Source organism: Dermochelys coriacea, chromosome 1, assembly GCF_009764565.3.
Source record: "Dermochelys coriacea isolate rDerCor1 chromosome 1, rDerCor1.pri.v4, whole genome shotgun sequence".
Classification (NCBI taxonomy): Eukaryota; Metazoa; Chordata; order Testudines; family Dermochelyidae; genus Dermochelys; species Dermochelys coriacea.
The window spans coordinates 335,044,744-335,072,214 of record NC_050068.2 but is presented as its reverse complement, the minus strand read 5'-3'; the positions used below and the strand labels follow the sequence as shown (position 1 = coordinate 335,072,214).

Here is a 27,471-nt window from a genome sequence, read left to right as displayed (position 1 = left end):
TTAAATGTTCTTTCTTTAAATAGAATATAAAAGGAATGTAGATGTTGGCCTGGCATCTGGGCTGTTGACAGGTTCATGATGCCTTCGATTTCGCTTTTTCTTCATCTTCTGCATGTGCTTCCGTTGTGCCCCACCTTTGTTCCACTGCTGTCGCTTCTCCCAGTGCCACATCTGTTCACACCACTGATCCAGGTTGAAGCTGGGGCTGCTGACGAATTGGATGTAATCCTGGCACCTCAGCCACGACTCAGTGAGCAAATCTCTCATCCGTCCCTCTTCATCCTCCATTTTCTGAGTGCTTTCCATGTGCCCGTTCTCTCTAACATTCAAATTTAACTTCATGATGGTGTGAACGAACGTGTGCTCCTGTGCTTTGTAGTAATACGCCCCTGTGTCCTTTCTCTGCAGGCTGCGGATCAGCAGTCCGTATTCCGTTTTGATGATCCTCTCATCAGCCTTCAGCTGTGAGATTGGACAAAGCAGAAAACAATGCATTAAAAGCACAGGAAAAATAAAATGTGAGTACGTGTTAGGTGGGGAGTAGAGGAGACAGAGGGGATGATTGGCTCAGGGACTGACAATGAGAAATGCAGCCTTTTACCTCTAGGTCACTGGCACATAAGTACTTTAGATAAACAGATACGTATAGAACCATTTCAATTTCAGAGTTCTACTCTTCAATTGATAACTGTAATCTCATCAGCATGCATTAGTTAAATGTACATACAGTCTGAGAGGATAGAGTCACCAAGAAATAATACAATTAAACAGACCAAAACAACGGCAAGATACCCGACTTTCTCGAAGCAAGAGTTGGATAGTTAGCTGGACAAATCCCATTAGTTTGCAAGCTGTTTGGGGCAGGGCCTATCATTTTATTCTGTTTGTACAACACATAGCACAATAGGGTCCTGGTCCATGACTGAGGATGCCTAGCCATGACAGCAATTCATAAAATAAATCAATAGTAATAACTATTAAGACAATGAATCTGCTTCTGATCTGACACTGGGTTTACAACAGTGTAAACTCTCTTAACTTCAGTGTAGTTACTCTTCATTTACACCATTGTCAGTGAGATCAGAAAAACGTCAGTGCTAAACATCAGGGAGCTAAAACCCTGTGCAATTTTTTTATCATGTAGGGTTCACAATCCGTGAATGAGAAAACATAGAAAAAACAGAGATTTAAAGCTAAGGCTGAATTTCCAGGCATTATGTACCCTATTCACTGCAACATTTGTGGAATTGTACTTGAGATAGTGAAGGCTGTGGAAATACTTGCTATATCTAGCACAATATGACATCTTAGCCACTGGGGTGCTGGCTCAATGCAATTGGTACCTGAGGCAAACATAGCCATCCATGCTGCCAGCTACTTTGCAAATCTGGTAACCTACAAGTGGTTTACAAAATTAATTAAGCCTCAAAACCCATCTCTGAGGCACTGATATGTTAGGACCCTTGCAGATGGAGAAAAATGGATGCTAAGTGATTTGCCCCGGGCCACACAAAGACTCAGTAGCAGAATTGTGAGTAGAACCCTGACTCCCAGTCCCTTGTTCTAATTTCATATCCCAGGGTACATTCCCTCTGAAGCACTGATGTTGGAAAAGGAAGCTGGTACTTCACAGAGTGTGCAGTGTTCTGCTGCCGCACAGAGGCTGCAGGGGAGAACAACAGCGAAGGGATTTCAGAGTAGCAGCCCTGCTAGTCTGTATTCGCAAAAAGAAAAGGAGTACTTGTGGCAACTTAGAGACTAACAAATTTATTAGAGCATAAGCTTTCGTGAGCTACAGCTCACTTCATCGGATGCATTTGGTGGAAAAAACAGAGGAGAGATTTATATACACACACACAGAGAACATGAAACAATGGGTTTATCATACACACTGTAAGGAGAGTGATCACTTAAGATAAGCCATCACCAACAGCAGGGGGGGGAAGGAGGAAAACCTTTCATGGTGACAAGCAAGGTAGGCTAATTCCAGCAGTTAACAAGAATATCAGAGGAACAGTGGGGGGTGGGGTGGGAGGGAGAAATACCATGGGGAAATAGTTTTACTTTGTGTAATGACTCATCCATTCCCAGTCTCTATTCAAGCCTAAGTTAATTGTATCTAGTTTGCAAATTAATTCCAATTCAGCAGTCTCTCGTTGGAGTCTGTTTTTGAAGCTTTTTTGTTGAAGTATAGCCACTCTTAGGTCTGTGATCGAGTGACCAGAGAGATTGAAGTGTTCTCCAACTGGTTTTTGAATGTTATAATTCTTGACGTCTGATTTGTGTCCATTCATTCTTTTACGTAGAGACTGTCCAGTTTGGCCAATGTACATGGCAGAGGGGCATTGCTGGCACATGATGGCATATATCACATTGGTAGATGCGCAGGTGAACGAGCCTCTGATAGTGTGGCTGATGTGATTAGGCCCTATGATGGTATCCCCTGAATAGATATGTGGACAGAGTTGGCAACGGGCTTTGTTGCAAGGATAGGTTCCTGGGTTAGTGGTTCTGTTGTGTGGTGTGTGGTTGCTGGTGAGTATTTGCTTCAGATTGGGGGGCTGTCTGTAAGCAAGGACTGGTCTGTCTCCCAAGATCTGAGAGAGCGATGGCTCGTCCTTCAGGATAGGTTGTAGATCCTTGATGATGCGTTGTAGGGGTTTTAGTTGGGGGCTGAAGGTGATGGCTAGTGGCGTTCTGTTGTTTTCTTTGTTGGGCCTGTCCTGTAGTAGGTGACTTCTGGGTACTCTTCTGGCTCTGTCAATCTGTTTCTTCACTTCAGTGGGTGGGTATTGTAGTTGTAGGAATGCATGATAGAGATCTTGTAGGTGTTTGTCTCTGTCTGAGGGGTTGGAGCAAATGCGGTTATATCGTAGCGCTTGGCTGTAGACAATGGATCGAGTGGTATGATCTGGATGAAAGCTAGAGGCATGTAGATAGGAATAGTGGTCAGTAGGTTTCCGATATAGGGTGGTGTTTATGTGACCATCGCTTATTAGCACCGTAGTGTCCAGGAAGTTGAACTTAGGCTTGAATAGAGACTGGGAATGGATGAGTCATTACACAAAGTAAAACTATTTCCCCATGGTATTTCTCCCCCCCACCCCACCCCCCACTGTTCCTCTGATATTCTTGTTAACTGCTGGAATTAGACTACCTTCCTTGTCACCATGAAAGGTTTTCCTCCTTTCCCCCCGCCCCGCTGCTGGTGATGGCTTATCTTAAGTGATCACTCTCCTTACAGTGTGTATGATAAACCCATTGTTTCATGTTCTCTGTGTGTGTGTATATAAATCTCTCCTCTGTTTTTTCCACCAAATGCATCCGATGAAGTGAGCTGTAGCTCACGAAAGCTTATGCTCTAATAAATTTGTTAGTCTCTAAGGTGCCACAAGTACTCCTTTTCTTTTTGCGAATACAGACTAACACGGCTGCTACTCTGAAACCTGTCATTATGCAAGGCACTGAATTTAGCCATATAGAGTGGAAATCTGTCAACTTCATGAAAAAAACTCGCACAGATACAGACAGACATCATCTTCCTCTCCAAATGCAAACAGATGGACATCATACCGAAAGGACTGAAGGTAAAAAATCCATTACAATCTACATACCACACAGACTATGCTGACAGCTTGTGCCACACACTCTCAAAGAAACTGCGGAACCACCTGATCAACATCCTCTACAGCAAACAGGGAAAGATTAAGAATGAGCTCTCAAAACTGGATACTCTCATAAAGAACCAACCTTCCACACAAACTTCCTCGTGGCTGGACTTTACAAAAACTAGACAAGCCATTTACAACACACACTTTGCTTCTCTACAAAAGAAAAAGGACACTAAGCTATCTAAACTACTACATGCCACAAGAGGCCACAACAATGGTTCCCGTAACCCACCCAGCAATATTGTTAATCTATCCAACTATACTCTTAGCCCAGCAGAAGAATCTGTCCTATCTCGGGGCCTCTCCTTTTGCCCCTCCACCCCCACGAACATGATATAGTTCTGTGGTGACCTAGAATCCTATTTTCGACGTCTCAGACTCAAGGAATATTTCCAACACACCTCTGACCAACATATTAACCCACAGAGACCTTCCTGCCAACACTACAAAAAGAAGGATTCTGGGTGGACTCCTCCTGAACGTCGAAACAGCAGCCTGGATTTCTACATAGAGTGCTTCTGCCGACGTGCACGAGCTGAAATTGTGGAAAAGCAGCATCGCTTACCCCATAACCTCAGCCATGCAGAACACAGTGCCATCCACAGCCTCAGAAACAACTCTGACATCATAATCAAAAAGGCTGACAAAGGAGGTGCTGTCGTCATCATGAATAGGTCGGAGTATGAACAAGAGGCTACTAGGCAGCTCTCCAACACCACTTTCTACAAACCATTACCCTCTGATCCCACTGAGAGTTACCAAAAGAAACTACAGCATTTGCTCATGAAACTCCCTGAAAAAGCACAAGAACAAATCCGCACAGACACACCCCTGGAGCCAGGACCTGGGGTATTCTATCTGCTACCCAAGATCCATAAACCTGGAAATCCTGGACGCCCCATCATCTCAGGCATTGGCACCCTGACAGCAGGATTGTCTGGCTATGTAGACTCCCTCCTCAGGCCCTTCGTTACCAGCACTCCCAGCTATCTTCGAGACACCACTGACTTCCTGAGGAAACTACAGTCCATTGGTGATCTTCCTAAAAACACCATCCTAGCCACTATGGATGTAGAAGCCCTCTACACCAACATTCCACACAAAGATGGACTACAAGCCGTCAGGAACAGTATCCCCGATACTGTCACGGCTAACCTGGTGGCTGAACTTTGTGACTTTGTCCTCACCCATAACTATTTCACATTTGGGGACAATGTATACCTTCAAATCAGCGGCACTGCGATGGGTACCCGCATGGCCCCACAGTATGCCAACATTTTTATGGCTGACTTAGAACAACGCTTCCTCAGCTCTCGTCTCCTAATGCCCCTACTCTACTTGCGCTACATTCATGACATTTTCATCATCTGGACCCATGGAAAAGAAGCTCTTGAGGAATTCCTACATGATTTCAACAATTTCCATCCCACCATCAACCTCAGCCTGGACCAGTCCACACAAGAGATCCACTTCCTGGACACTACGGTGCTAATAAGCGATGGTCACATAAACACCACCCTACATTGGAAACCTACTGACCACTATTCCTACCTACATGCCTCTAGCTTTCATCCAGATCATACCACTCGATCCATTGTCTACAGCCAAGCGCTACGATATAACCGCATTTGCTCCAACCCCTCAGACAGAGACAAACACCTACAAGATCTCTATCATGCATTCCTACAACTACAATACCCACCTGCTGAAGTGAAGAAACAGATTGACAGAGCCAGAAGAGTACCCAGAAGTCACCTACTACAGGACAGGCCCAACAAAGAAAATAACAGAACGCCACTAGCCATCACCTTCAGCCCCCAACTAAAACCTCTCCAATGCATCATCAAGGATCAACAACCTATCCTGAAGGACGACCCATTACTCTCACAGATCTTGGGAGACAGGCCAGTCCTTGCTTACAGACAGCCCCCCAATCTGAAGCTAATACTCACCAGCAACCACACACCACACAACAGAACCACTAACCCAGGAACCTATCCTTGCAACAAAGCCCGTTTCCAACTCTGTCCACATATCTATTCAGGGGATACCATCATAGGGCCTAATCACATCAGCTACGCTATCAGAGGCTCGTTCACCTGCGCATCTACCAATGTGATATATGCCATCATGTGCCAGCAATGCCCCTCTGCCATGTACATTGGCCAAACTGGACAGTCTCTACGTAAAAGAATGAATGGACACAAATCAGACATCAAGAATTATAACATTCAAAAACCAGTTGGAGAACACTTCAATCTCTCTGGTCACTCGATTACAGACCTAAGAGTGGCTATCCTTCAACAAAAAAGCTTCAAAAACAGACTCCAATGAGAGACTGCTGAATTGGAATTAATTTGCAAACTGGATACAATTAACTTAGGCTTGAATAGAGACTGGGAATGGATGAGTCATTACACAAAGTAAAACTATTTCCCCATGGTATTTCTCCCCCCCACCCCACCCCCCACTGTTCCTCTGATATTCTTGTTAACTGCTGGAATTAGCCTACCTTGCTTGTCACCATGAAAGGTTTTCCTCCTTCCCCCCCCCCCGCTGCTGGTGATGGCTTATCTTAAGTGATCATTCTCCTTACAGTGTGTATGATAAACCCATTGTTTCATGTTCTCTGTGTGTGTATATAAATCTCTCCTCTGTTTTTTCCACCAAATGCATCCAATGAAGTGAGCTGTAGCTCACGAAAGCTTATGCTCTAATAAATTTGTTAATCTCTAAGGTGCCACAAGTACTCCTTTTCTTTTAGCGAAGGGATTGTAGTTCAGCTTGATTAGCCCACAATGCAGCATGCACATTAAGCACATCTTCAGCACCAGTAGTGGTATTGTTATAATACACAAGGACCCTGTTTAATTCAGTATTGTGCTGAGTGCCTCACTGGAAAAAAAGAAAGAAATCTGGAAAATGCCACAGACTATACATCTGCCCTTCCAGAATATTTCAGAGGAAGAAGATCAGGGAAGCATAAAGATGAGTAAATTAACTGTATTCACAGTGGGTAGCCTACACACTGTTTTTATGTGAACAATCTGTATGCAATTCTTCATCCCTAAATAATATATAAGTCCTGCTTCTGCTAGCCTGGCTTGCTACCATACTAGCTGAACTCTCTTCAGCCAGAGATGTGCAGCTGCTTGTGTGCCACTTGTGCCACTCAGAGAGCACACGTCAGCTACTAGAAAGGTGGGGTGGTCTACTGAACAGAACTCGGCTCAGCTGGGGCTTACTGGTGGGTTCTGTTTGGTTCTGTCACGGCCACACAATATGGCCTGAGGCAAGGCAGTTCTGGGCTTCAGTTTCCTCATTCATAAATTGGCGACAATAATACTTAGTGGATCACAAGGAGGAAGTCAGGCTTATTTAATAAGTGTCTGGCAAGTGCTTTGTGATCTTTTGATACCAGACACTATACAACCCCAAAGTTTGTCTGAATTAAACTACATTGGTCATGGTCAAAATACAAGCACATTTACAGCAGCTAACAGTCCTGCAAAAGAGGGGAGATGGACTAGGTAATGTAATAAGTCTTTTCCTTCGCCAGATTCTATCACATAGGGCAGGGTTTCCCAAACTTTTCAGGATGGCATCCTCTTATTTGAAGTAAATTTTTTTTGCAAACCCATTGCATTTATTGTAAAGTAACAATAAAAATGTATCAATGATAATGATACGCCTATATAATTTATTTGTGTGTGTGTGTTGCGCTGTTGAGAGACAATGTTTGACCCTGAAGAGTAGGGCTGGGTAGGCAGTGGTGGAGAGAGATTTTCTTTTATTTAGATTATAATAAAATTTTCAGTGCCTCGCAAACATCCCCCATCTCCCCAATTGCCTTTCATGATCCACCCTTTCTTCCCCCATAAGGATTGTGACCCACCAATTAAGAAACATTGACATGGACATTTGTGACCCATCAATTAAGAAACATTGACATGGACATCTTCTGGATGTCTGAGGAAGACAGAGAAATATAGGGTGGGATTTTCAAAACTGCTCAGCATTGGCCTTTACTCTGTTGCCATTAGAACCTCTATGGATTTCAACAGGAGCAGAGGTAGACCAAGTGAGCTTTTTTGAAAATTTCACCTAGATATGGCATTGTATTGTGTCAAGTGATATTACAACATTCTGTATCCTGTAAAGATAGAATGTAAAGACGATCTTTTAAATTTTTGAAAAGTCCTATTTTAAGGGTAAAGGTTCCCTCACTGTTCCCTATGATTATTTCTAAGGCCACCCAAAAATGTATTATTAAGTGTCTTCCAAAACAGAAAGAAAACAGAATGCCTTCTCCAAGGTGCTTAGAAGCCAAGATTATGCATTTAATCAGCACGGACATGGCAGTATGAGGAAAGGTTTTTATAAATTATTCTGGGAAATCAGGTCTTAACCTGGTTAATTTAATGTAGGCATAATGAAAAAGGTGTATCTTAAAAAGGGCCTTGAATGAGCTGAGGGTGGTGGCTTTTCATAGCAACTCAAGCAGCTCATGCCAGGAGCAGAAACTAGTGTGCAAGAAAATGCAAAGAGGGCTGTGGGTAACGCTGATGAGCAGGGCAAAAAGGCTGGTGTCACTGAAGGAGCAGAAGAGATGATGCAAGAGACAAGAGGCTCAAACCACTGCTGAGCCCAGGTGAGGGAGTTTCAGAGAGGCATCCTGTGGTTCCCTGGCAGCATAGTTTAGAGCAGATTAAGGGCTGTTCTACACTATGTCCCAGCTGCAATGTCCTCCAAAGAGCTGTTTGTCAGCTGGGGATCACGAGAGCACAGCTTACTCTGGTCACATCTCTGATTCTGGAGGCAGAGGGATGGCTACATGGGTTTAGGGTGACCAGACATCCTGATATTATTGGGACCATCCCAATATTAGGGGTTTTGTCTTATATATACAACTATACTTCCCCGCAAAAAAGTGTCCCGATTTTTCACACTTGCTATCTGTTCACTGTTCATTGGCTACACGTCAGACCTCCTACAGTAAGGGAATCTCCAGCTAGCTGGCTAAGCTGGCTATACACTGGTTTAAAGACACCACAGTGGGGCTCAGCCTGTTGTCAGGTAAAAGGAAGGACAGAGCTATGGAGGCTCTTGAAGAATCTAGAATTGGAAAAGAGCTGTTGGGTCCCTTAGTCCATCTCCACACTAATTATTACCATGCATTATTTGTAATACAGTAGCCTTCATGTGCAGTTTGACACAGTATAGTTATAAATGTGCTAAACATTGAGGTTCCCACCACTCTCCTTGGGAGCCCACACCACAGGCTAACTGACGCTAAAATGGTTGTGCCTCTAAATCCTAATCCATCTCTACTTCTACTTTTAATGAATAAAGTTCTTATTCAACATCCCATTTATACGTTGATTATTGATTTATGGTGACTGTCACCCCCTCCTTTTCTGTGGCTTCATTGTTCATTCCTTTCTTATTCTGTGACAGGATGAAATTATGGCTCTGATTTCACACATATTGAGCCACACTTCATTATTGTTTTCCCTCCCACTTCTCTTTTTTGGTATCCTGTTTATGTTGTTTTACCCATAGGTTCAGAACTTTTCCTGTCTTTCCTCTCTACTTTTTCCCCCACAGGACTCTGGAGTTTCATAAACACCTGGCATTTCATTACTTGGTAGTAGATCTTTAACCTTTCACTTGAATACTTAAATTGTTCTTTAGTTTCTGACCTGCAGAAGTAAAACATGTTTTATTAAATTTTGAGTATAGTGAAAAGCCTGGTTATGAAGGAGATATCATTTTATTTCTGTCATATGTGGTTTCATTATTTTTCAGCATATCATAACCAGTAATTCTGCTAGAACTATAACTAGTTTTTTGAGCAATTCAGAAGACCAGAGATCCCAATTCAATAATGTGATTAACTTTAAGCAGGTATTTTAAGATGAACATATGATTAAGTGTTTTGTTGAAACAGGGCCAAAATTGTGAGCCCCAGAAATTAAGCAGTTGATTATCAACATTTGTCCATATAACTTTTCTGGTGTCATGTAGTTGCTTTGATTCAGCTTGCAAATATGTTGCAGTGTGCATGCTATATCTTCTTAATGACGAGGAAGCAGAGTTTAACAGCATTCTGTATATTCTTTCAGCAACTTTTAAATAATTTTTTATCCTTGATATAAAAAAATATTAAATAAAATGTGGAGAGCACAGACACAAAGGATGCCTGACAAGGGAATAAGAGGTTCATTTATATTAATTGCTTGATTTTTACAGCATGAATTTAGCAATGGGGGAAAACACGCATTGCCATAAGGATGGCAAATCTTGAAACAGTCAGATGGAAAACAACTAAGGATTTAAAAGTGGCATGGCATCAGGTTAGGTCAACATCTTTTGTCCTTTATTAATGGTGTGTTTAAATGGATCCCTTGTTACAAATAATTCATGTCAACTCTTTCACAGTTAAAACATTGCACCTGTCTGTGAGAAGACAGTGACTTCAAACCCTGCCTTCCCTCATTAATCAACATGTGACAAAGCACTAAAGGTAAAGCTGAGCTAACCATGGGTTAAATGTAACCACTGAACAAAGAAAGGGTGGAAGAAACAAAAATAAGGAGTGTTTACTGAGAATTCTCCTTGGTCTTCATTATCAGTAGCCTGTATCATCATTCCATTGAGAAAGTGGATCTTTTTATTATGTACCATGTTGTTACTGTTATATTGAGAAAAATAATAATTAAATTCAAACACTGCTGTAGAGAGAACTCTTTTTTACAACATCTATTTGTACTTAAAAATCTAAAGGAAAAATGAAGAATGTGTTGGGGACATAATAGAGAGACAAGGTGGTGAGATAATATCTTTTATTGGACCAACTTCGGTAAGTGAGAGAGACAAGCTTTTAAGTTTACACAGAGCTCTTCTTTGATTTTCGGAACATAATGTCATTACATATGGGGAGACATTAGTTCCACTTTAGGTAAGGTTGAAGCTAACTTCCCATTAGAAGGATAGTTTTTAAACTCCCACCCTACATTTACCCAAATCAAATCAATCTTCCCTGAAATTGTACATGGCATATCTCACCTCAAGATATAATTTTTTCTTGGAAATTGTGGAAAAAATAATGGTCTGATTTAAGGACTTCAAAGACTTAAAAAACAAACAAAGAACAACCAACAACAACAATCCACCACCACCACCCAATTGTTTAAAGAAAAATAGAAACATGAAAGAATCATTGATCAACAAAATGAAACAGTTTAAACCTTTAAAGAGTAAGTTGACACTGCTGCCGACACCAGGAGATTTCCCCAAGAAAGCACATCACACCACTAACTTACAGTAAAAAGCAAATTGGCTGCACCAATAGTTAAATTCAACACCAAATTAGTCAATAACTACCTAATATGACATTCCAGTCCTGCTGGGCAATGTGTATTTCAATCTGGCCCAGGGTTACCACTAATCACCATTCACTGGGCCCCCAAGACAAAATTCTCTTCTCAAAGAATTGGGCCTGATACAGGATGATGTATTCTTAAATCTTTACTTGATAATAAGGTCTATGCCCATAACTGCTATTCTCTGCCAAACTTAGCCTTCTTCTCCATTTTGCTTTCATCTGACTCTTGGGTTTGGGGTTGAATAGTCACAGAATCTATCTACAATCACCACCAGAAACTCATGCCCATGAAGTTTTGGCCAAAGAAAATAGACTGTAATCACACAAAAATCATCAGCCACTGACTAAACCAACAGAGACCAATGCTCACTCACCAATTCACCACCAAAAATATCAACACCACAAAACAGAGATAACTGCCAGATGCAACTGAAGCCTACTCCCTCAAACCAGGGCAAAATACACCTCGGGAAAAAAATGCCTCCCTGTCTCCAATATGGTGACCACAGCAATAGAGTTCTGTGTCCTACCAAACACATACCTTTCAAAGAGAATTACCAACCAGGCTGGATAGCCCAATCCATGGCCAACATCAGCCAGCAAACATGGGGTGGGACAGTGCGAAAGAGTGAGCTGCTGGTGAAGAAGCTGAAATATGCTGAGGCTCCCCAGTGGGTTATCTTCCATCCCCCACACTATGCAAGGAGTTAAATCAATGCATAGGCCGTCATTTCAAACCATATGGCTTGCTATGTCCCATGGAAGGGTACATGACAGCCTGGCAAACCTGCAGCCACAGGAGACTCTGGGTCAGAGCCAGATGAATATTTTTGAAAACCATAGGAGGCCAATGTTAATAGCTTTGCAGGGAACCCTGGGTTTGCTTTTTCTGGCCCTGACACCTATTATGTACATAACACAACACATAGGAATTTAAAAAGGAATAAACAAACAGCCGAGCTTAAGCTGCAGGAAATTCAGCACATTAAAGCTTTACGAACAAATGATGTACAGGCTTTTTTATTAATCCAAGTCACAAAAATGTTCTCCCACAAGTCAGTGACTAACCTTCCAAATATGGGAATAAACATGATCAATTGCGTGAGCAACACTAAATACAAAAGCACCAGATAATTGACTCATGACCCACCAAACCGCAGGGAAACGCACTCCCCCTGGCAGCAGAATGACCTGGTGACAGCTCCTGTACCACAGGAGATCCTGTCCCCTCCCATAGGCCACTCTGACTGGAAGTAGGATTCTGAACCATGACCTCAAAGGTGAAATGCAGGAGACATCCTGCTGGGCCAAAGGCTCCCAATCTAGTCTGGATTTTGCCCTTTCTCTCCCCTCAGGAAGCTGTATTGCATGTCATGGACAAAGCGTAACCATCTATTTGTAAAGTGAGGTTTAAAGATCTGCTGAAACAATCCAGCTACACCACTCTAACTAAAAGTCTGTAACTTAAGTTCCAGGTGCACTGAGTCATTCGCAAAGCATGGTATCGTCATCACAATAAGTTATACCTTTAAGACACGCACTAAAATAACATACAATGTTATCTGAGAAATATAATGCAGGAAGAGAGAGCAGAATATAGAACTGTAATGGGAAAAGTTATGGTAAGGTATTGACTGAGCAAAGATCAGGCTACATGTTAAATACAACTACCTTATTTCTGTTACATATGGTGTTTTGGTCAAAGTAAAATGCATTAAAAAAACCTCAAGTTAATATCTCTCTATCTTTGCAAAAAGAAAAGGAGTACTTGTGGCACCTTAGAGACTAACAAATTTATTAGAGCATAAGCTTTCGTGAGCTACAGCTCACTTCATCGGATGCATTTGGTGGAAAAAACAGAGGAGAGATTTATATACACACACACCTTGAGAGTGTGTGGCACAAGCTGTCAGCATAGTCTGTGTGGTATGTAGATTGTAATGGATTTTTTACCTTCAGTCCTTTCGGTATGATGTTCATCTGTTTGCATTTGGAGAGGAAGATGATGTCTGTCTGTATCTGTGCGAGTTTTTTCATGAAGTTGACAGATTTCCACTCTATACGGCTAAATTCAGTGCCTTGCATAATGACAGGTTTCAGAGTAGCAGCCGTGTTAGTCTGTATTCGCAAAAAGAAAAGGAGTACTTGTGGCACCTTAGAGACTAACAAATTTATTAGAGCATAAGCTTTCGTGAGCTACAGCTCACTTCCTCGGATGCATTTGGTGGAAAAAACAGAGGAGAGATTTATATCTCCTCTGTTTTTTCCACCAAATGCATCCGAGGAAGTGAGCTGTAGCTCACGAAAGCTTATGCTCTAATAAATTTGTTAGTCTCTATCTTTGGATTTTCTATAGAGGCCATCTGTGTGGTATCCAACACTAAGGGCAAATTTTCAAACATGGGTGCCCAAAGCTAGACCATCTCAATAAAAAGAGCCTGTGGTTCAGAAATGCCAAACACCAACAGGAGCAATGAGTGCTCAGCATCTCTTAAAATCAGGCTGATTTATTTAGGTGGATGCACATTTACAGACTTAACTTTAGGCACCCAATTTGAAAATGCTGTTTTAATTTTTTCTTTATCTTTAAAAATAACAAAAGAAAGAGCAGCTTTGTAGTTGTATTGGCACCATGATATTAGAGTGACAAGGTGGATAAAAGTATCTTTTATTGGACCAACTTCAGCTGGTTCGAGACAAGCTTTCAAGCTTATACAGAGCTCTTGCCAACAGAAGTTGGTTCAATAAAAGCTAATTCCTCATCCACCTTGTTTCTCTAAAAGAAAGAACATTTAGTTTTCTTTTGTTTTGTTTTTGTATTGAAATGCACCATCAGGATGAATCTGAAAAGGGGGGAAATGGGTACCCCATTGCTTACAACAAGAAAAACTAGACTGGGTCAAAATACTAGCAGATGGAACATAGGTACAAGCATTAACCAGCAAGGATGGAGATGAGCTAATAGGTCTATCCCATCTCTAATTGCTATGATCTTGTAAGTAAAAAGGATTCTGGCTGGGGACTTTGGTGGGGGGGGAAAAAGTATAAGAAAAAAAATCCAGAACATGAGCTCCAGTATCTATTTTCTCAAAGGTAAAACATCATGTGTACAATCCCATGGATATAGTGGCAGCATGTGATAAGAAATTCTTTGCTTGCAGTTAACATTCATAACACAGAAAAACAATCTGGAGAATTTTCTTCTTAAATGTGCCCAATGGTTAATGTAGCATTTTATCAAAACTTGACTTTTGTCATATAAACATATCAGATTGTTTACATAGTGCGAGCCTAGTAAACATTTCCTTGAAAGGCTGCAAATGTGTGCTGGGTGCATATTAGAGATGCAAGTGCCATAAAACATACGCACACACACCCTTATGCCTTTCATGCCAGATCCTTGCTCTACTTTTTGAACCAGCTGTGGAATTCTGTGGTGTAGGGGAGTCCCTGGTGGCATAAAACCTATATAGCTCACTCTACACTACCTGTTCTTGTGGCCTGGCTTAGGGAGTGGGGCTGGATCATGCTGGCATATTGGCTATTTAGGGCTATGATAAGTTGGTGAAAGTTTGCCCAGCCCTTAGCCTGCTCTCATGTAACCAAAGGCCAGTTTGGCCTTAATCCAGCTCCAAGAACAAGTGAGATGAAAAGGTCCTTTAAAGCCATCTTTGTTTTGCCCACCATCAGTTGCACCAATTGAGTCTTCAATTTCTAACAAAATCTGAGTTTTTCCAAACTGGATTGAACAAAATCCAGGGAGGAAAACTAGTCTAGTTAAAGCATCAGACAGAAAGCCAGGAGTTTCAGTTCCTGATTTGGCTACAGGCATGGGCATTAGGAACCCAGCAACCCCTTTGTATCTCTGTTTCCCAACATGGAAAATGAAGATGATAATGCTTAACCAACTTTGCAAAGCATTTTCAGATCTAGGAGATGTTACACATTATCATGATTAAATATAACCTCTTCAGATGTAATATTTGGAAAATTAACATTTGTAAATCCTTTTGAGAACCTTGCTTAGGTATTACTGAGGTGAAAGGTTGTTTTTGTAATGACTGTAGCTCATCTAAGCCCCAATTCCTGTTCCCTGTTCTGAAACACAGTTAAGCATGTGCATAAATCCCTTTGAAAAGAATGGACTTAAATAATTGCTCAATTGTTTTCATAAATTGGGTTGGATGTAATCATATACTTAAGTGCTTTTCTGAAGAGGGCCACTAGTAAGGTAAGGAATACAACTTCTTGCACAAGGTAATCAAAGATAAAACAATTAGGGCAAGAATTACAATATTTCTGGAGTGATAAATATAGGTCTTCCAAGCTGTGCATAGCACAGTTCTCAGTTTAGCCACCTGTGTCTGTTGGTGTTCTTTGGCCATTCTCAAGACATACCAGCAGGCTTGATGATCAGAATACAATATAATTTTTCAAGTACTGATGGATGTCAAAGACAGAGTTTTAAATCACTATCCCTTTGTGACACTCTGCACCTCAAAGCAACGCTCTGGCACTCCCATATGATTATGTTATGTTTTGTGCAAAGTATGCCTTGTGAGGTATCATTCTAAAAGCCTTAATCTGTTGAACATTAATATCCTGTTGGATTGCGTATGCGGTCATTGAAGTTATGAAGTTTTGCTATGTGCGTGTTACTGAAATATGTTGTGAAGTTGGAAACACCCACAACCAGCCTTTTAGGTACAACAATGGGGCAGCCAGAAACTGATGATGGCCCATTAAGGGGAATACACAAGGATTACTCCAGGAACTGTATATAATGGAAACCTCCCAGAGATAGCATGTACACAATGGAGGCTGCTTGACTCATGTCATAGCAAAGGATCTTTCCAGCAAACTGGAAGAAGCTATAAAAGGGGGAAGTAACATCATCATTTGGCTTCACTCCCTCCACAATTCAACACCTGGAAACATGTCTAGAAAACAAAGACTGAACTGGAGAGGTGGTCCCAGGATGGAAAGGAGAATCCCAGCTAGTATATAAAGGAACTATACCATCAGGGTGAAACACTGCTTGATTAAAATCCTGTCTAGTTTATGGAACTCAGATTGCTTTTTTACTTGTTATTTCTAAGGTAACCAACTTAGATATGTACTTATATTCACTTAAAATCTTCCTGTAGTTAATAAATCTGTTTTATATTTTTTATCTAAAACAGTGTGTTTCTTGAAGTGCAAGGAAAATCTGTTCAGGAACAAGGGCCGGTGCATGTCTTCTCCACATTGAGGGAGGGGCAGACTGGGTAATAAACTTACACTGGTCAGGCTTCTGACCAGGGCAAGACAATACAGCTCTCAGGTTCTAGGCTGGGGAACCAAGAGGCATTAGCTGGAGCCTCTGTATTGTAGGTTCATGAGTGGATGGTGAAAGCATTCATGTAACTCAGCTGAGTGTGTTCCTGCCTGTATATGGCTGTGTGAGTGCAGGATCTTGCAGCTTGTCACAGCATCACAGTGTGAGAGGGGTTTGCAGCTTATCACAGCATCACAGTGTGAGAGGGAGCCCAGGTTGGTAAGACAGGCTCAGCGATACCCCAGTTCCACGTTGCACCCCGGGGAACTTGTCTCAACCTTTACCAAAGGCATTAAGCCTGGGGCATGAGATGTGCTAGATATATAAATACATTTGTTACGCTCTCATGCTCAGTGGTGAAGTTCACTTTGCCAAGCTTGAGTATGTAGGGGTTGGTACAACAAAAGTACCCCAAAGCCAGGGCCTGCAGACAGTCCTGTTCCTCCAGCTCATGTGGTGGAAAAGCAGCTGCAGCCTGAGTTACTTGCACATAAAATAGATTATCTGATTCCCAAGGTTAGCACCTGTCACTACTCTCCTTGGCCCACTGCTGGTGTCATAGCCCTCATGTGGCCTCCCACATGGCGACTTTCCCCAAAGAGCCCAGATGGTGCTCAGCGTCCCCTGCAATAGACACCGTAACCCGATACAGGACTATAACCTCACAAGAATAAGCCATAGCTAGACTTTCTTGGCCCTTAGAAAGAAAGAGAGAAATCTTGCCATCACAGAGAGTTGTTAGTGCCCACAATCAATGGAAGGCTAAGCCATAAACGATGGTGCATATTTAATAGTTCTTATAGGACTCTGATATTGAAACTCTGCCTGAGCTTGAAAAAAACCCAATTCAATCTGGTTCAGATCCAAAGGCTAAAGAACTAAAGACTGGGATGAACATTGAACAATAAAGCACATCTAAAGCCATTGACCAACTTATCTCCCCCTTTTCACTACCACAACAGTTGTGATGACTACACAGGTGATAGGGAGTGGCCTGAGATGGAAAATGGCTTGTATGAGGGCAAAAGGCATTCTCTGTGAGGGGTCCTTAAGTTTGAAACCTAAGGGGTCCTAAGTCCAAACCAGTCCCAATTTGTTGACCTTCAGGACATGCTCTAATGCCCATTGGTTTTTCACTAGCTGTGTGAGGACTCCACAAGAAATTATAAAGATTGTAAGGCAGGAGGCATCTTGGCTGCTTGTCCTAGACTGTGGAACTAACTCCCCCAGGAACTAAGAATCATTGGAAACCGCCTCACCTTCCACTTCAAGTGCAAGGGGCACTTTTTCCACCTGCCTTTTCCAACTTAAACACAGAGGAGCACAAACGTTTAAAAAACAAACCCAACACAATCAAAATAAAGAACACTCCACTGTACATACAATTCTCCTCCTAGGGACAGGAGGAGAGAAAGAACCAACTTCACATGAGAGATGTTCATCACCACAGTTAATTGAAAGGTTCTGAGATACTAGCATGATGAGGGTGGTATGGAAACTTATAGAGAGCAGAAGATTCTGAATATGTTTTTGGCTGCTGAGTTATTCCATGTGTTAATTATTGGGGGAAAGGGTGTTACTGGAGTAGTCTGTCTTTTTAAAATGCACCTAGGAGTGCTTAGAGCAAAGGTTAGTTTCTCTCTTTCTCTTTTTTAATTAGTTTATAAATCAGAATAAATAAAATAAATCTGCCTGTAGTACAGTGCAAATGGCCTCTCTCCCACCCTCTCTATGCCCCAAATGGTGAAACCAGAACACTATGTGATCCCTAAGGTGAAGCAAGGAAAAGGAAAACATCTACTAATCCCAGTAACTCCTGCCTTTGAATACTCAACTGAATTCTCCACTGAGGAAGCTTGCCTTGATCCCTATAACTTACTCTTCTAGATGTTCTTCTCCAGAGCGTTGAATATACCACCTAATCGAGGCTTGCTGGGACTTAGGAATGCATTCCAGAAAAAGTTGGATTAAACTCAATGCCAAAAATCACCTTTTCATCAGTAGTTTCATGACTAATGCCTGGAAAGCAAACACGGTACAGAAGATTAACCCTGACCTGATTTTTAAAGCAATGGGAAAATAGACTGATTCAGAACAGATGCTATAGGAGCAAGTGAATTATAAAAAAAAAAAGCCAAAGGAAAGTTAACTTTTAGCTTAAAATCTAACAGCTAGGATTTAGAGGCGGCTGCTAACTTTCCTCCAGTGCAACTGTTTTTTAGAGCAGTTAATAAAATCTGTACTACTGACTTACTTAAATTTAAAGTGATACAGTCACTGCTGATTAATTCAATATTTTACCTGCATTTTTCCTCTGCTCCGTCCTCTGTGCACCCAGTGAAAACTGAGCAGAGTAGAGGTGGGGTAGCCATAAGTGCCGGTTGTAGTTCCACCAATTCTGAGAGCACCGGGGACCGCTTTAGCACCCTGCATACTTTAGAGCAGCCTCAAGGCTACTTTAAATCACTCCCTTTTAGTGGCCATCTACTAGGCAGTTACTGCTGGAGCTCACTGTGTTCCAGATAGGGCACTGAACTAGAAGAAAGGAGACTTGGCTTCTTCTCTTGGCTCTGCCAATGACCTTGGAAAAGTCATTCCATCTCTCTGTGCCTTTGATTCTCCTCCAAGCCTTTGTCTATCTTGTGTATTTAGATTGCAAGATCTTCAGAGCAGGGATTGCCTCTTCTACTCTGTTGGTGCAGTGTCTAGCTCAATAGGGCCCCAGTCACCACTGGAGCTGGGAGGTGCTATCACCATATAATTATTATCTATTATTAGTAGTTGTTATTTTAATCTGCCAGGGGCTGGAAGTGGGGTGGCATAAGGCCATCTGAATCTGTTTTAAGCACCAGGGTAAATACCCATCTAGCTGCTTAAACTAGCCATACGTTCCATTTTTGCCTCCATATTGGGGCTCAGTATTGAGTTCATATTAGTGCAACGTTTTAGTAATTTTGTATTTGTTCAGCAAAGACAATAACTTCAATAACCATTTCTCTACAAAGAGATACCTGACAGCAGCAGTCAGGCTGACAACCCTACAGTAACCCTAAGCTCTGTGGCATATCTCAGATACCACTATGTAGTAATTGTGCATGAATCATGAGTGCAATCCCAGCCCCATTGAAACCAATGGGAGTTTGGAACCAGGATTTTACCCTGACTTTTTAATGATCCCTGCGGTATATATGCACAGTGAGAGTCCAGTATACCATGCAACAGACTGGTCTTTGATCTAATTTTTGCCATGACATTCGCTGAGTTCTGCAGCTAGCTTCCAGCACCACAGTGACGTGAAAATAATCAGAGATCGATCAAAGGGAGCAGCTTCTCCTGCTCAAAAATTAAACACAGCAATACTATCAGTACTGTCGTGACTAGGGATGTAAATATCGGTTAATAAAGTTAACCAATTAAACAATTACAATTATATTGTTAACTGGTTAACTGTTAACTGAGGTCACTCCGGCTGGCCTGGCATGGCGGGGGCTGGGGCTGCTCCAACCCAGATGGGGTCCAGCCAGCCTGGCCAGAGCTGGGGTTCTGCTGGCCTGGCCAGCGCGGCATGACCGAGGCTGTGGTCCCTCTGGCCAGCCAGCTCGACTCAGCCAGGGTTGCTCCTGCCGGTCCCGTGTAGCCACGGCTGGGGTCCCTCCCACTGGTTCAGGGCCACTGGGGTTAACGGTTAAGGTCTGTTAACAGTAAGCCTAATGCGAACTGGTTAACCGGTTAACCTTTTCCACACCTAGTTTAGACTGGGCTGTGCATTTTAATAATTGAATGTAAAACCCCCAGACTAACTCAAACTTCAGTTTTGAAAGTTTTTCATTTATTTTACGCTGCCACAGAAATTGTAGCATAACCGCAGGATTTAGCATTGACAGTACACACTTGTAAGTGAACTGGAGCAGTTGCCAAGGGAGTGAGCCAGACTGTTTGGCAGCTGGGAGAGGGGGATTTCTTGTTGAGGGAAGGGGAAGGCTCTTTTAATAAGGGAGTGTTTAAGTAGCTGCAGGGAGGGGGAACTGGAGGGTTTGGCAGCTGGAACAGGGGTTGGGACTTTTGTCAAGTGTGTGTATGTATTAGGGGAGGAAGAAGAAGCATTTCCTGCTTCCTCAGAGGTTTTCTTACTTGGATCTCTCTCCAGATACTCTGCAAGGGAGTGGAAGTTCTGGCATCTCACTCCTGGTCGGGTATGGGGTATTCACGTCAATTGCCTTATTTCTCCCTGCATGCAGGTTTCTGATGGTGTCTCTCCCCCATGGAGTGGGGGGGAGTTGTTTTCGCCATTTACTTCTTTTAAGTTCCCATCACGCAGTGAGTCTAACTGTTGACTGAGGGCTGAATGGAGAGTATTTGGGGATTCTAATTGCCTGGGCATTAGGTGGCCGGATATCTCCAGAGGCCTAGCTCAAAGAGCGTAGTAAATAGACAGACACACTGGCCGTACACTTCTTGTTGGAGGAAGAGGCGCAAATACTTACTTTCTTCCACATCCCAGCACTGAGCGACTGGGTCTCCATATTTGACATCTTGCCTCCTGGCTCGCCTATAACAAGAGCAATACAATTCGTAACACTTGAGGCATAATTGCTGGCATTCAAAATGCAGAGGAGCTCTGCCAATGTGGGACCACAGCACTCCTGCCCTATTGTTGGCAATTACAGCCATATGTAAATCCAGCCTCACTCTCAAGCAGCATGTGACAGAGAGAGATTTGTACAAATGTCACAAAGAGACAGGCAGGTGATTTAAGAAAATCATTGAAAATCAGGGACATCTGCCTCGAAGAGGGTGAGTGCAATCTAGTGGCAGAGACAGCTGCCAAATCAGCTTTAGGAGCTCTGCCAGATCCAAAGGCAGAACAAATGCTGTGATCTGGTGGGCCAAATCATCTTGGAAACCATCAGAACCCCCAACACCCTACGTCATGTAAACCTATGAGGTTCAACAGACCATATTCCTGACCCAATTCAAGGCCAACACAGTGTAATGTCAACAACTGAATTTTTGAAAACAAGCAATGCTGAAAAAGCGTAGGTGCTGCTTCAGATGGAACAATTTTGAGAACTGCAGCTACAAAGTACGGTTTGAGGAACTTTATGTAGAGATGAACAGAGCAGGGGACTGGGAGTCAAGATTCCTGGATTTTTTTTCCCAGTTCTGCTATTTAACTTGTTTAGTGATCTTTGGGCGGATTACTTAACCTCTCTGTGACTGTTTTTAGATTTCATTAAAATAGTATTGATAATACTTAGCTCTTAAGAACTTTCATCCATAGATCTCAAGAGAATAAATCTAATTATTTTCATTCTTCAGATGGGGAAACTGAGGCTAGGAGAGGCAAAGTGACTTCTTCAAGGACACACTGCGACCCAGTGTCAGAGATGGCAATAGGAGCTTAAAAGTGCAAAGCACAGCAATGTCTAAGTGGAAGAGCTAACTCCTGGAGCTGATGTGTCCATTTGGGGAAGAGACTTAAATATGCTGGGAGCACAGTGTGCTAGATAGCTAGACTGAGCTAAAGGAAAATACCCAAGTAACTGACCTATGGAAGATGCACAAAGCAAAACATTAACCCCTTCTTCTGGAGCATCACACCCACAAAGCTTTGACCTATCCACCAAGCCAGGGAGCTCTATAAATAAATGAGCCCTCTCTCTCTGTCTCCATATGCAGTGGAAAGAAAGCACTGCAGCCTTCAGCAACCCCCATGGGTGCATAACTTGTTCCTTGAATCTTAGTTTTTATATTTCTCTTCTCATTTACATTTCTCTGAATTTATTCTAGTTCACTTTGGCTTAGGGGAAAATGTACATGGTTGCACGGTGAATGACACAATAACCCACAACTCATTAACTACAATAGTTCATTTAATCGTTTAGGCCCAGTGTCCAGTTTAGGCCCAGTACTGCAGTCCTTAAGGAAGCAAAACTTTCATCACAGATCAGCAACCATGGGCCCTTATTGTAAGCAGAGTTGGGCAACATTTTTCAGATTAATTGTTTATATGCCAAAAAATGCAGTTTCAGCCAAAAAATCTTTGTGTGTATGAGGGCAGGGGGAAGGATGGGGGAGAACATTTTGTAATTTTCTGATTCAAACCAAATTTTGTTTCAGTTTTTTGGAACTGCCAGCAATCTGACCTGGGGAAAAATGCCTTTGCAACCTCACATGTGACAATCAGTTAAACCCTGTGAGCAAGAATTGTGAGGACTGCCCACAGGACGGTTTCATCAAAGGGGGGGAAGAGGAGGCTGAGGAAAAGCCTTGTAATAGTGGCATGAGCTGAGAAACTCTGTCTGACCCAGTCAGAATGCTAGTAGGGGGAGCTAATGCCAACTCAGTAACTCTCTTAGCCTTTTAGAGTACAGCATGTACTCCCTCCAGCTGGCTCAGGGAGAGTTCATAATGGCTCCCATGGTCCTTTCTCTTTTGGGAGGCTGTTGCTGCAGCTGGTATTAGCCCAGCACAGCACTTGTGTAACCTATTCCAACACACTATGGCTCTCAGTTCCTCCCTACTCCATGAATAAAGGTTTGTAAACTCTAAAAAAATTGAGCCATGAGACACTTGTCTTTTAGCTCAGCTCATCCTTTCAGTTCCTGCTGCCGATGACCCACCCAGGGGTATCATGAGAGTCACACTCCCCATTGTGATTGTGCCTGGCTCCCATGCAGGGGCACAAGTACAGGGAGGCTCCTTGAATCACTACCCTCTTTTGCATACTCATGCAGAGCCAGACACTATCTAGCCCTTAGCCTCATAACTTGGTATCTTAAAGCCCGTAGCATAATAATAAGTACGGAGATCTTGTTATGTTAGATGCCCTAGCACAGTTATCGCTATTCATATTAAAGTGCTGCACTGTTTTCGTAGAACTCCCACCAAAACATGGACAAAGTTATGTCTACAATTCACCTAAACAACATGCTGAAAAAGTGCAACTTGTTTTCACTGGCCTAGAAACTCAGTGGGAACCTCTGAAGCCCTTAATGTAGAGAACATGAGTGGGTGGATTTTCCATAGGAACTCTATACATATTCTTACCTTTTAGAAGTTGGTGCATATCTGGAACATGAGTTTCCATCCCAAGCACAGTATGGGTCTCTGGCAAGGCAGCAGTCTGCACAAGCCTTCCCATATGTGTGACATCTGTGCAGAGAGAGCTGAACCAATCCATCCATCTGTACAATTGTTGCTGCAAATCAGGCAAGGCGAATGAATTAGAAGCATTCTTAAAGCAATTATTTTAAATGTTCTCTTTCTCAATACCACCCTCGCAATCATTCAACCTTGGCCCAGATTGTATTGAACGGGAGAGAATTTCACATTCATTGTAAAATGTTTCTCAGGGCACTGTGTGCGCTGCCCAGTCTCCATCCATTGCAGATGACATGATGGTGGAAAGGGGCTATGGAACTGGAAGGACAAGGATCTAAAACACGGGTAGGATGTTGGCATGAATTTACGGTATCAAAAATCAGCAGCAATCCCCCACAGCAAAAGTAATTTTACTAATAATTTGATAGAGGAAGATAGATCTTGATGTTAAGCTCAACAGCCATGGGGCTCATTTCTGGTTTATGTCTTATGTTCCTAAACACTCATGTTTCAGGGTTTCAGATGGTCACCTGCACAGGTCAGGAAGGGATTTTTATCACCTTCCTCTGACGCATCAGGGATGGCCCTGGCTGGAGATGAGAGATGGAATAAGGTGAGCCAGGGCTCTGAGGTGACATTGAGCATTCTCTCTCTCAGGAGCTTGCTGGCTGATTCTTGCTCAAAGGGTCTAACTGATTGTCACATGCAAGGTTCCAAAGGCATTTTTCCCCAGGTCAGATTTGCAGTGACCTTGGGGCTTTTTGTCTTTTTCTGCAGCATGTGGGTGCAGGTCACTTGCTAGGATTACCTGGGTATATCTCAGCTAATTATTTCCCTGCTATTGCAGGACTGTGCACCTCAGTCTCTCACCTATTCTCTGCCTGTAGCGCATAACAGTTCAGTTTCCTGTGGGCTGTAATACTTTCTTCTAATTTCAGTTGTTGGGTTTAGTGTGCGGGTACTGGGTGGTGTTGGTGGACTGTAACATGCAGGAGGTCAGACTAGATGGTTTGGTGGTCCCTTCTGGCTTTAAGCTATGGCACTGACCTGGAATTCGTGATATCTAGATGACCTCGGGCAAATAACTTTACCACTCTGTGCCTCATTATTTAAAAAGGGGAATAATAATACTTCCTTTCTCCCACCTTTTGTGACTTCTGTAGTGAGACTGTAAGCTCATAGATTGAGGACTGCCTCTTACTATGTGTACATACAATGCCTGGCACCGTGGGGCCCTGATTCCTATTTGGGATCCCTAATGGTACTGCTTGTAATACCACTACTATAACCAATAATAAAATCATAATAATAATGTCTTGTTGAAATGATAGATTATACAGAGTCTAATTTTTGTTGTGTCTGGAAAATATGTGTGTATTAACTTCATTAACAAATCCCACATCCATATGACTCAGGATTTGTATCCATGAGTAATTACCAATTTGTGCATTCAAACTACTATTTGTGAGCAAATGTCAATTTTCCAGGCAAACTAGTTCACACTATACTTTCCAGATGCAGCTTAAGTGGCAGCCTTTGAAAGTTGGGCCAATAAGCAACAGATGTCACCAGAAAGCAACGAGCTAAATGCTCAAAATACCAAACTATTCATGTGAATTAAACAAGTGTGTGAATTACCTGCTTCAGGGACATCTCCATAGTTGAGATAAATGATGGATGCTGAAAAATTAATGAGTGAATGTCAGTGTAACTATTCATTGACATTTGCTTTTGTCTTTGATAGAAAAGATGACATATCTTATCACAACAAAATAAATAAAAGTACAGATCAATTTAATTGGTTTATGCAGACGTGAAAAAAAAATCAGAAATTACGAAATACCTGCTTCCAGAAACACATGCCAGCAAATATTCTCTGCTACTTGCCAGTAGATATTTTCTATCCAGGAAGATGGTAATTCACCCTGCACAGAGGGCCACCACCAAATCTAAAAACTCCATTTGAGTACTATTCTGAAGATTTAAATAGGACGGAAGGTATGCATAAGTTGCTCCTCTGCACCAAGGGTGAATTTTACTTCCAGTGAAGTGAATGGATGTTGTGCCAATAACTGTAGTATTAACAGGATGGTCCTGGTATATTATTTATGTTCTATCACATAATGCAACATCTAAGCCTATTGTTTAATGTTGATGTGGCTTTAAGAATAATGAATGGCTTGCAGCTGCTCTCTCCTCTTCAATTTTCTGTATTAAAAATATGTAGAGGTAAAATTTATAAAGTGGAGGAATGTCTGCTGTGCAAACCCCAACCCTTTTAGTGTTAAATATGATATGGTATGTTTGCCCTTGACGTTATGTTATAAGAATGCAGCAAATTGGTATTCATACTGAAACTCCTGATTACTTGGCAGACTGTCGAGCAAACTTGGTATTTTCAAAGTAATATTTATAATTGGTGTTCACGGCAGTGGAAAGAGGACATTGAGAGCCCTTAGGATTCTCATTCTATAGATGATGTATCAAAAGAAACATAGAGAGATTAACTGAGTAATATCAGTTTTACAGAGTCCGTACTAGTGCTGGGTCTGAATTCAAACTCACTTGATCATTTTGGGTTAGAAAGTTTGACTACAACCCCATTGTTCTGGGCTTGCATTGCACTTAGGAGAGAGCCTATGAAAAAAGGGCAGAAGATGGGGAGAAAGGAAAACACTAACGAAACAGTAAGGTGAAAAATGAAGTAGAGCTGAATACAATGAAAAGAGAACAGCGAGAGACTGCCAAAAAGGAGGAGAGAGAAACATTGGAATGAAAAAATAAATCAGCAGGCACATTCTATTTTCCATTACTTTGGTGTAAATCCAAATCACCTCCACTGCCATCAACAGAGTTAATCAGGATTTATGTCAGTGTAATAGAGAACAGAATTTGGCCCAATATAGATACCATTTATGGGCAACTCACTGGTGTTGGCCTGACTTAGTGGATTTCTTCTCTCTCTGACATTCTACTGGCTTTGCCAACCCCAAGCACACAAAACCTTGCATCAGGTTCCCAAAAACCCCAAAACAAAACAAAACAAATCAAGAGATTGATTTAAAAATCATTAGACTTTAAAAATAATAGATATTTGGTTCATTTTATTTGTCTTGTGGTTTTTGTTTCTTTACTTGAAGAAGTTTTGTTTTTAAACTTGATTATTCGTGTTTTCAAGGTTTTCTCCACTACCATGAGGCTTGAAAACTTTTTTTAAATGATAATGGGGATCGCAGGACTCCAGAAGCTGAGGCTTTAGGAAAAACACTAAAAATCAAATAGTGTTGGTGTGATGGGTGATAAAACTGCAAGAGTTGGCAGGAGTTTCCTAAGAGCTTGAAAATTCATGTTCTTTTTGATTCAATCACCTTTGGAAAAGCAAAGGATCTCTATGATAAAAAAAAATAAGTCTAGGAACTTGCACTAGTTCTGAGAAATGAATTGCTTCAGAGGTTAAACTCCTCAAGGCTTGAAACTCCCCTAAACTATTCTCTGATGCTGTTTAAACACTCAGTGGCTGGTAAAGCTTACCTTGAAAATCTGCAGCTCTTCCAGTACTACCTCCTCCATAGTCTACTTATCCTTTGTAATACTCACAACTTTCAGTACCATTCCCGTGTCTGAAACAAAGGGATGTAGCACACAAAGCATCAGTTGTGTTTCAGCGTTTATGTACAGTTCTGTTGCTACCTGACTTCATATTGACTCCCCTTCCCATTCTTTTTCTAAGTGATGCTCTAAACTGCAGTTATAAAGAAGATAATAAAAGAAACTAGACATCAGAGATCCTGCTTAATGTAGCCAGGAATATCCTTTCTAAATACGTCTGTCCACTCCAGGTACTTGTATGGCCCCCATCACTATAGTGTCTGCGCAACTCACAGTTTTTAATGTATTTAACCTCAGAATGCTCTGTGAGACAGAGCTATTATCCCCATTTTACAGATGGGGAACTGAAACACAGTAAGACTTGCCCAATCTCACACGAGAAA

The 27,471-nt window shown here is 42.0% G+C and overlaps 1 protein-coding gene across 1 annotated transcript; it reads right to left on the bottom strand.

Annotated features, from left to right (window-relative positions):
• LOC119860225 (semaphorin-3D-like) lies at positions 1-27,471 on the bottom strand. The gene is made up of 6 exons (XM_043497985.1): positions 27,011-27,471; positions 25,118-25,159; positions 23,426-23,576; positions 20,860-20,924; positions 18,366-18,394; positions 1-462 (listed from the first exon to the last, which is right to left on the bottom strand). Exons 3-6 carry the CDS (start codon positions 23,560-23,562, stop codon positions 16-18), a joined length of 678 nt encoding a protein of 225 aa, XP_043353920.1. The 5' UTR covers positions 23,563-23,576; positions 25,118-25,159; positions 27,011-27,471; the 3' UTR covers positions 1-15.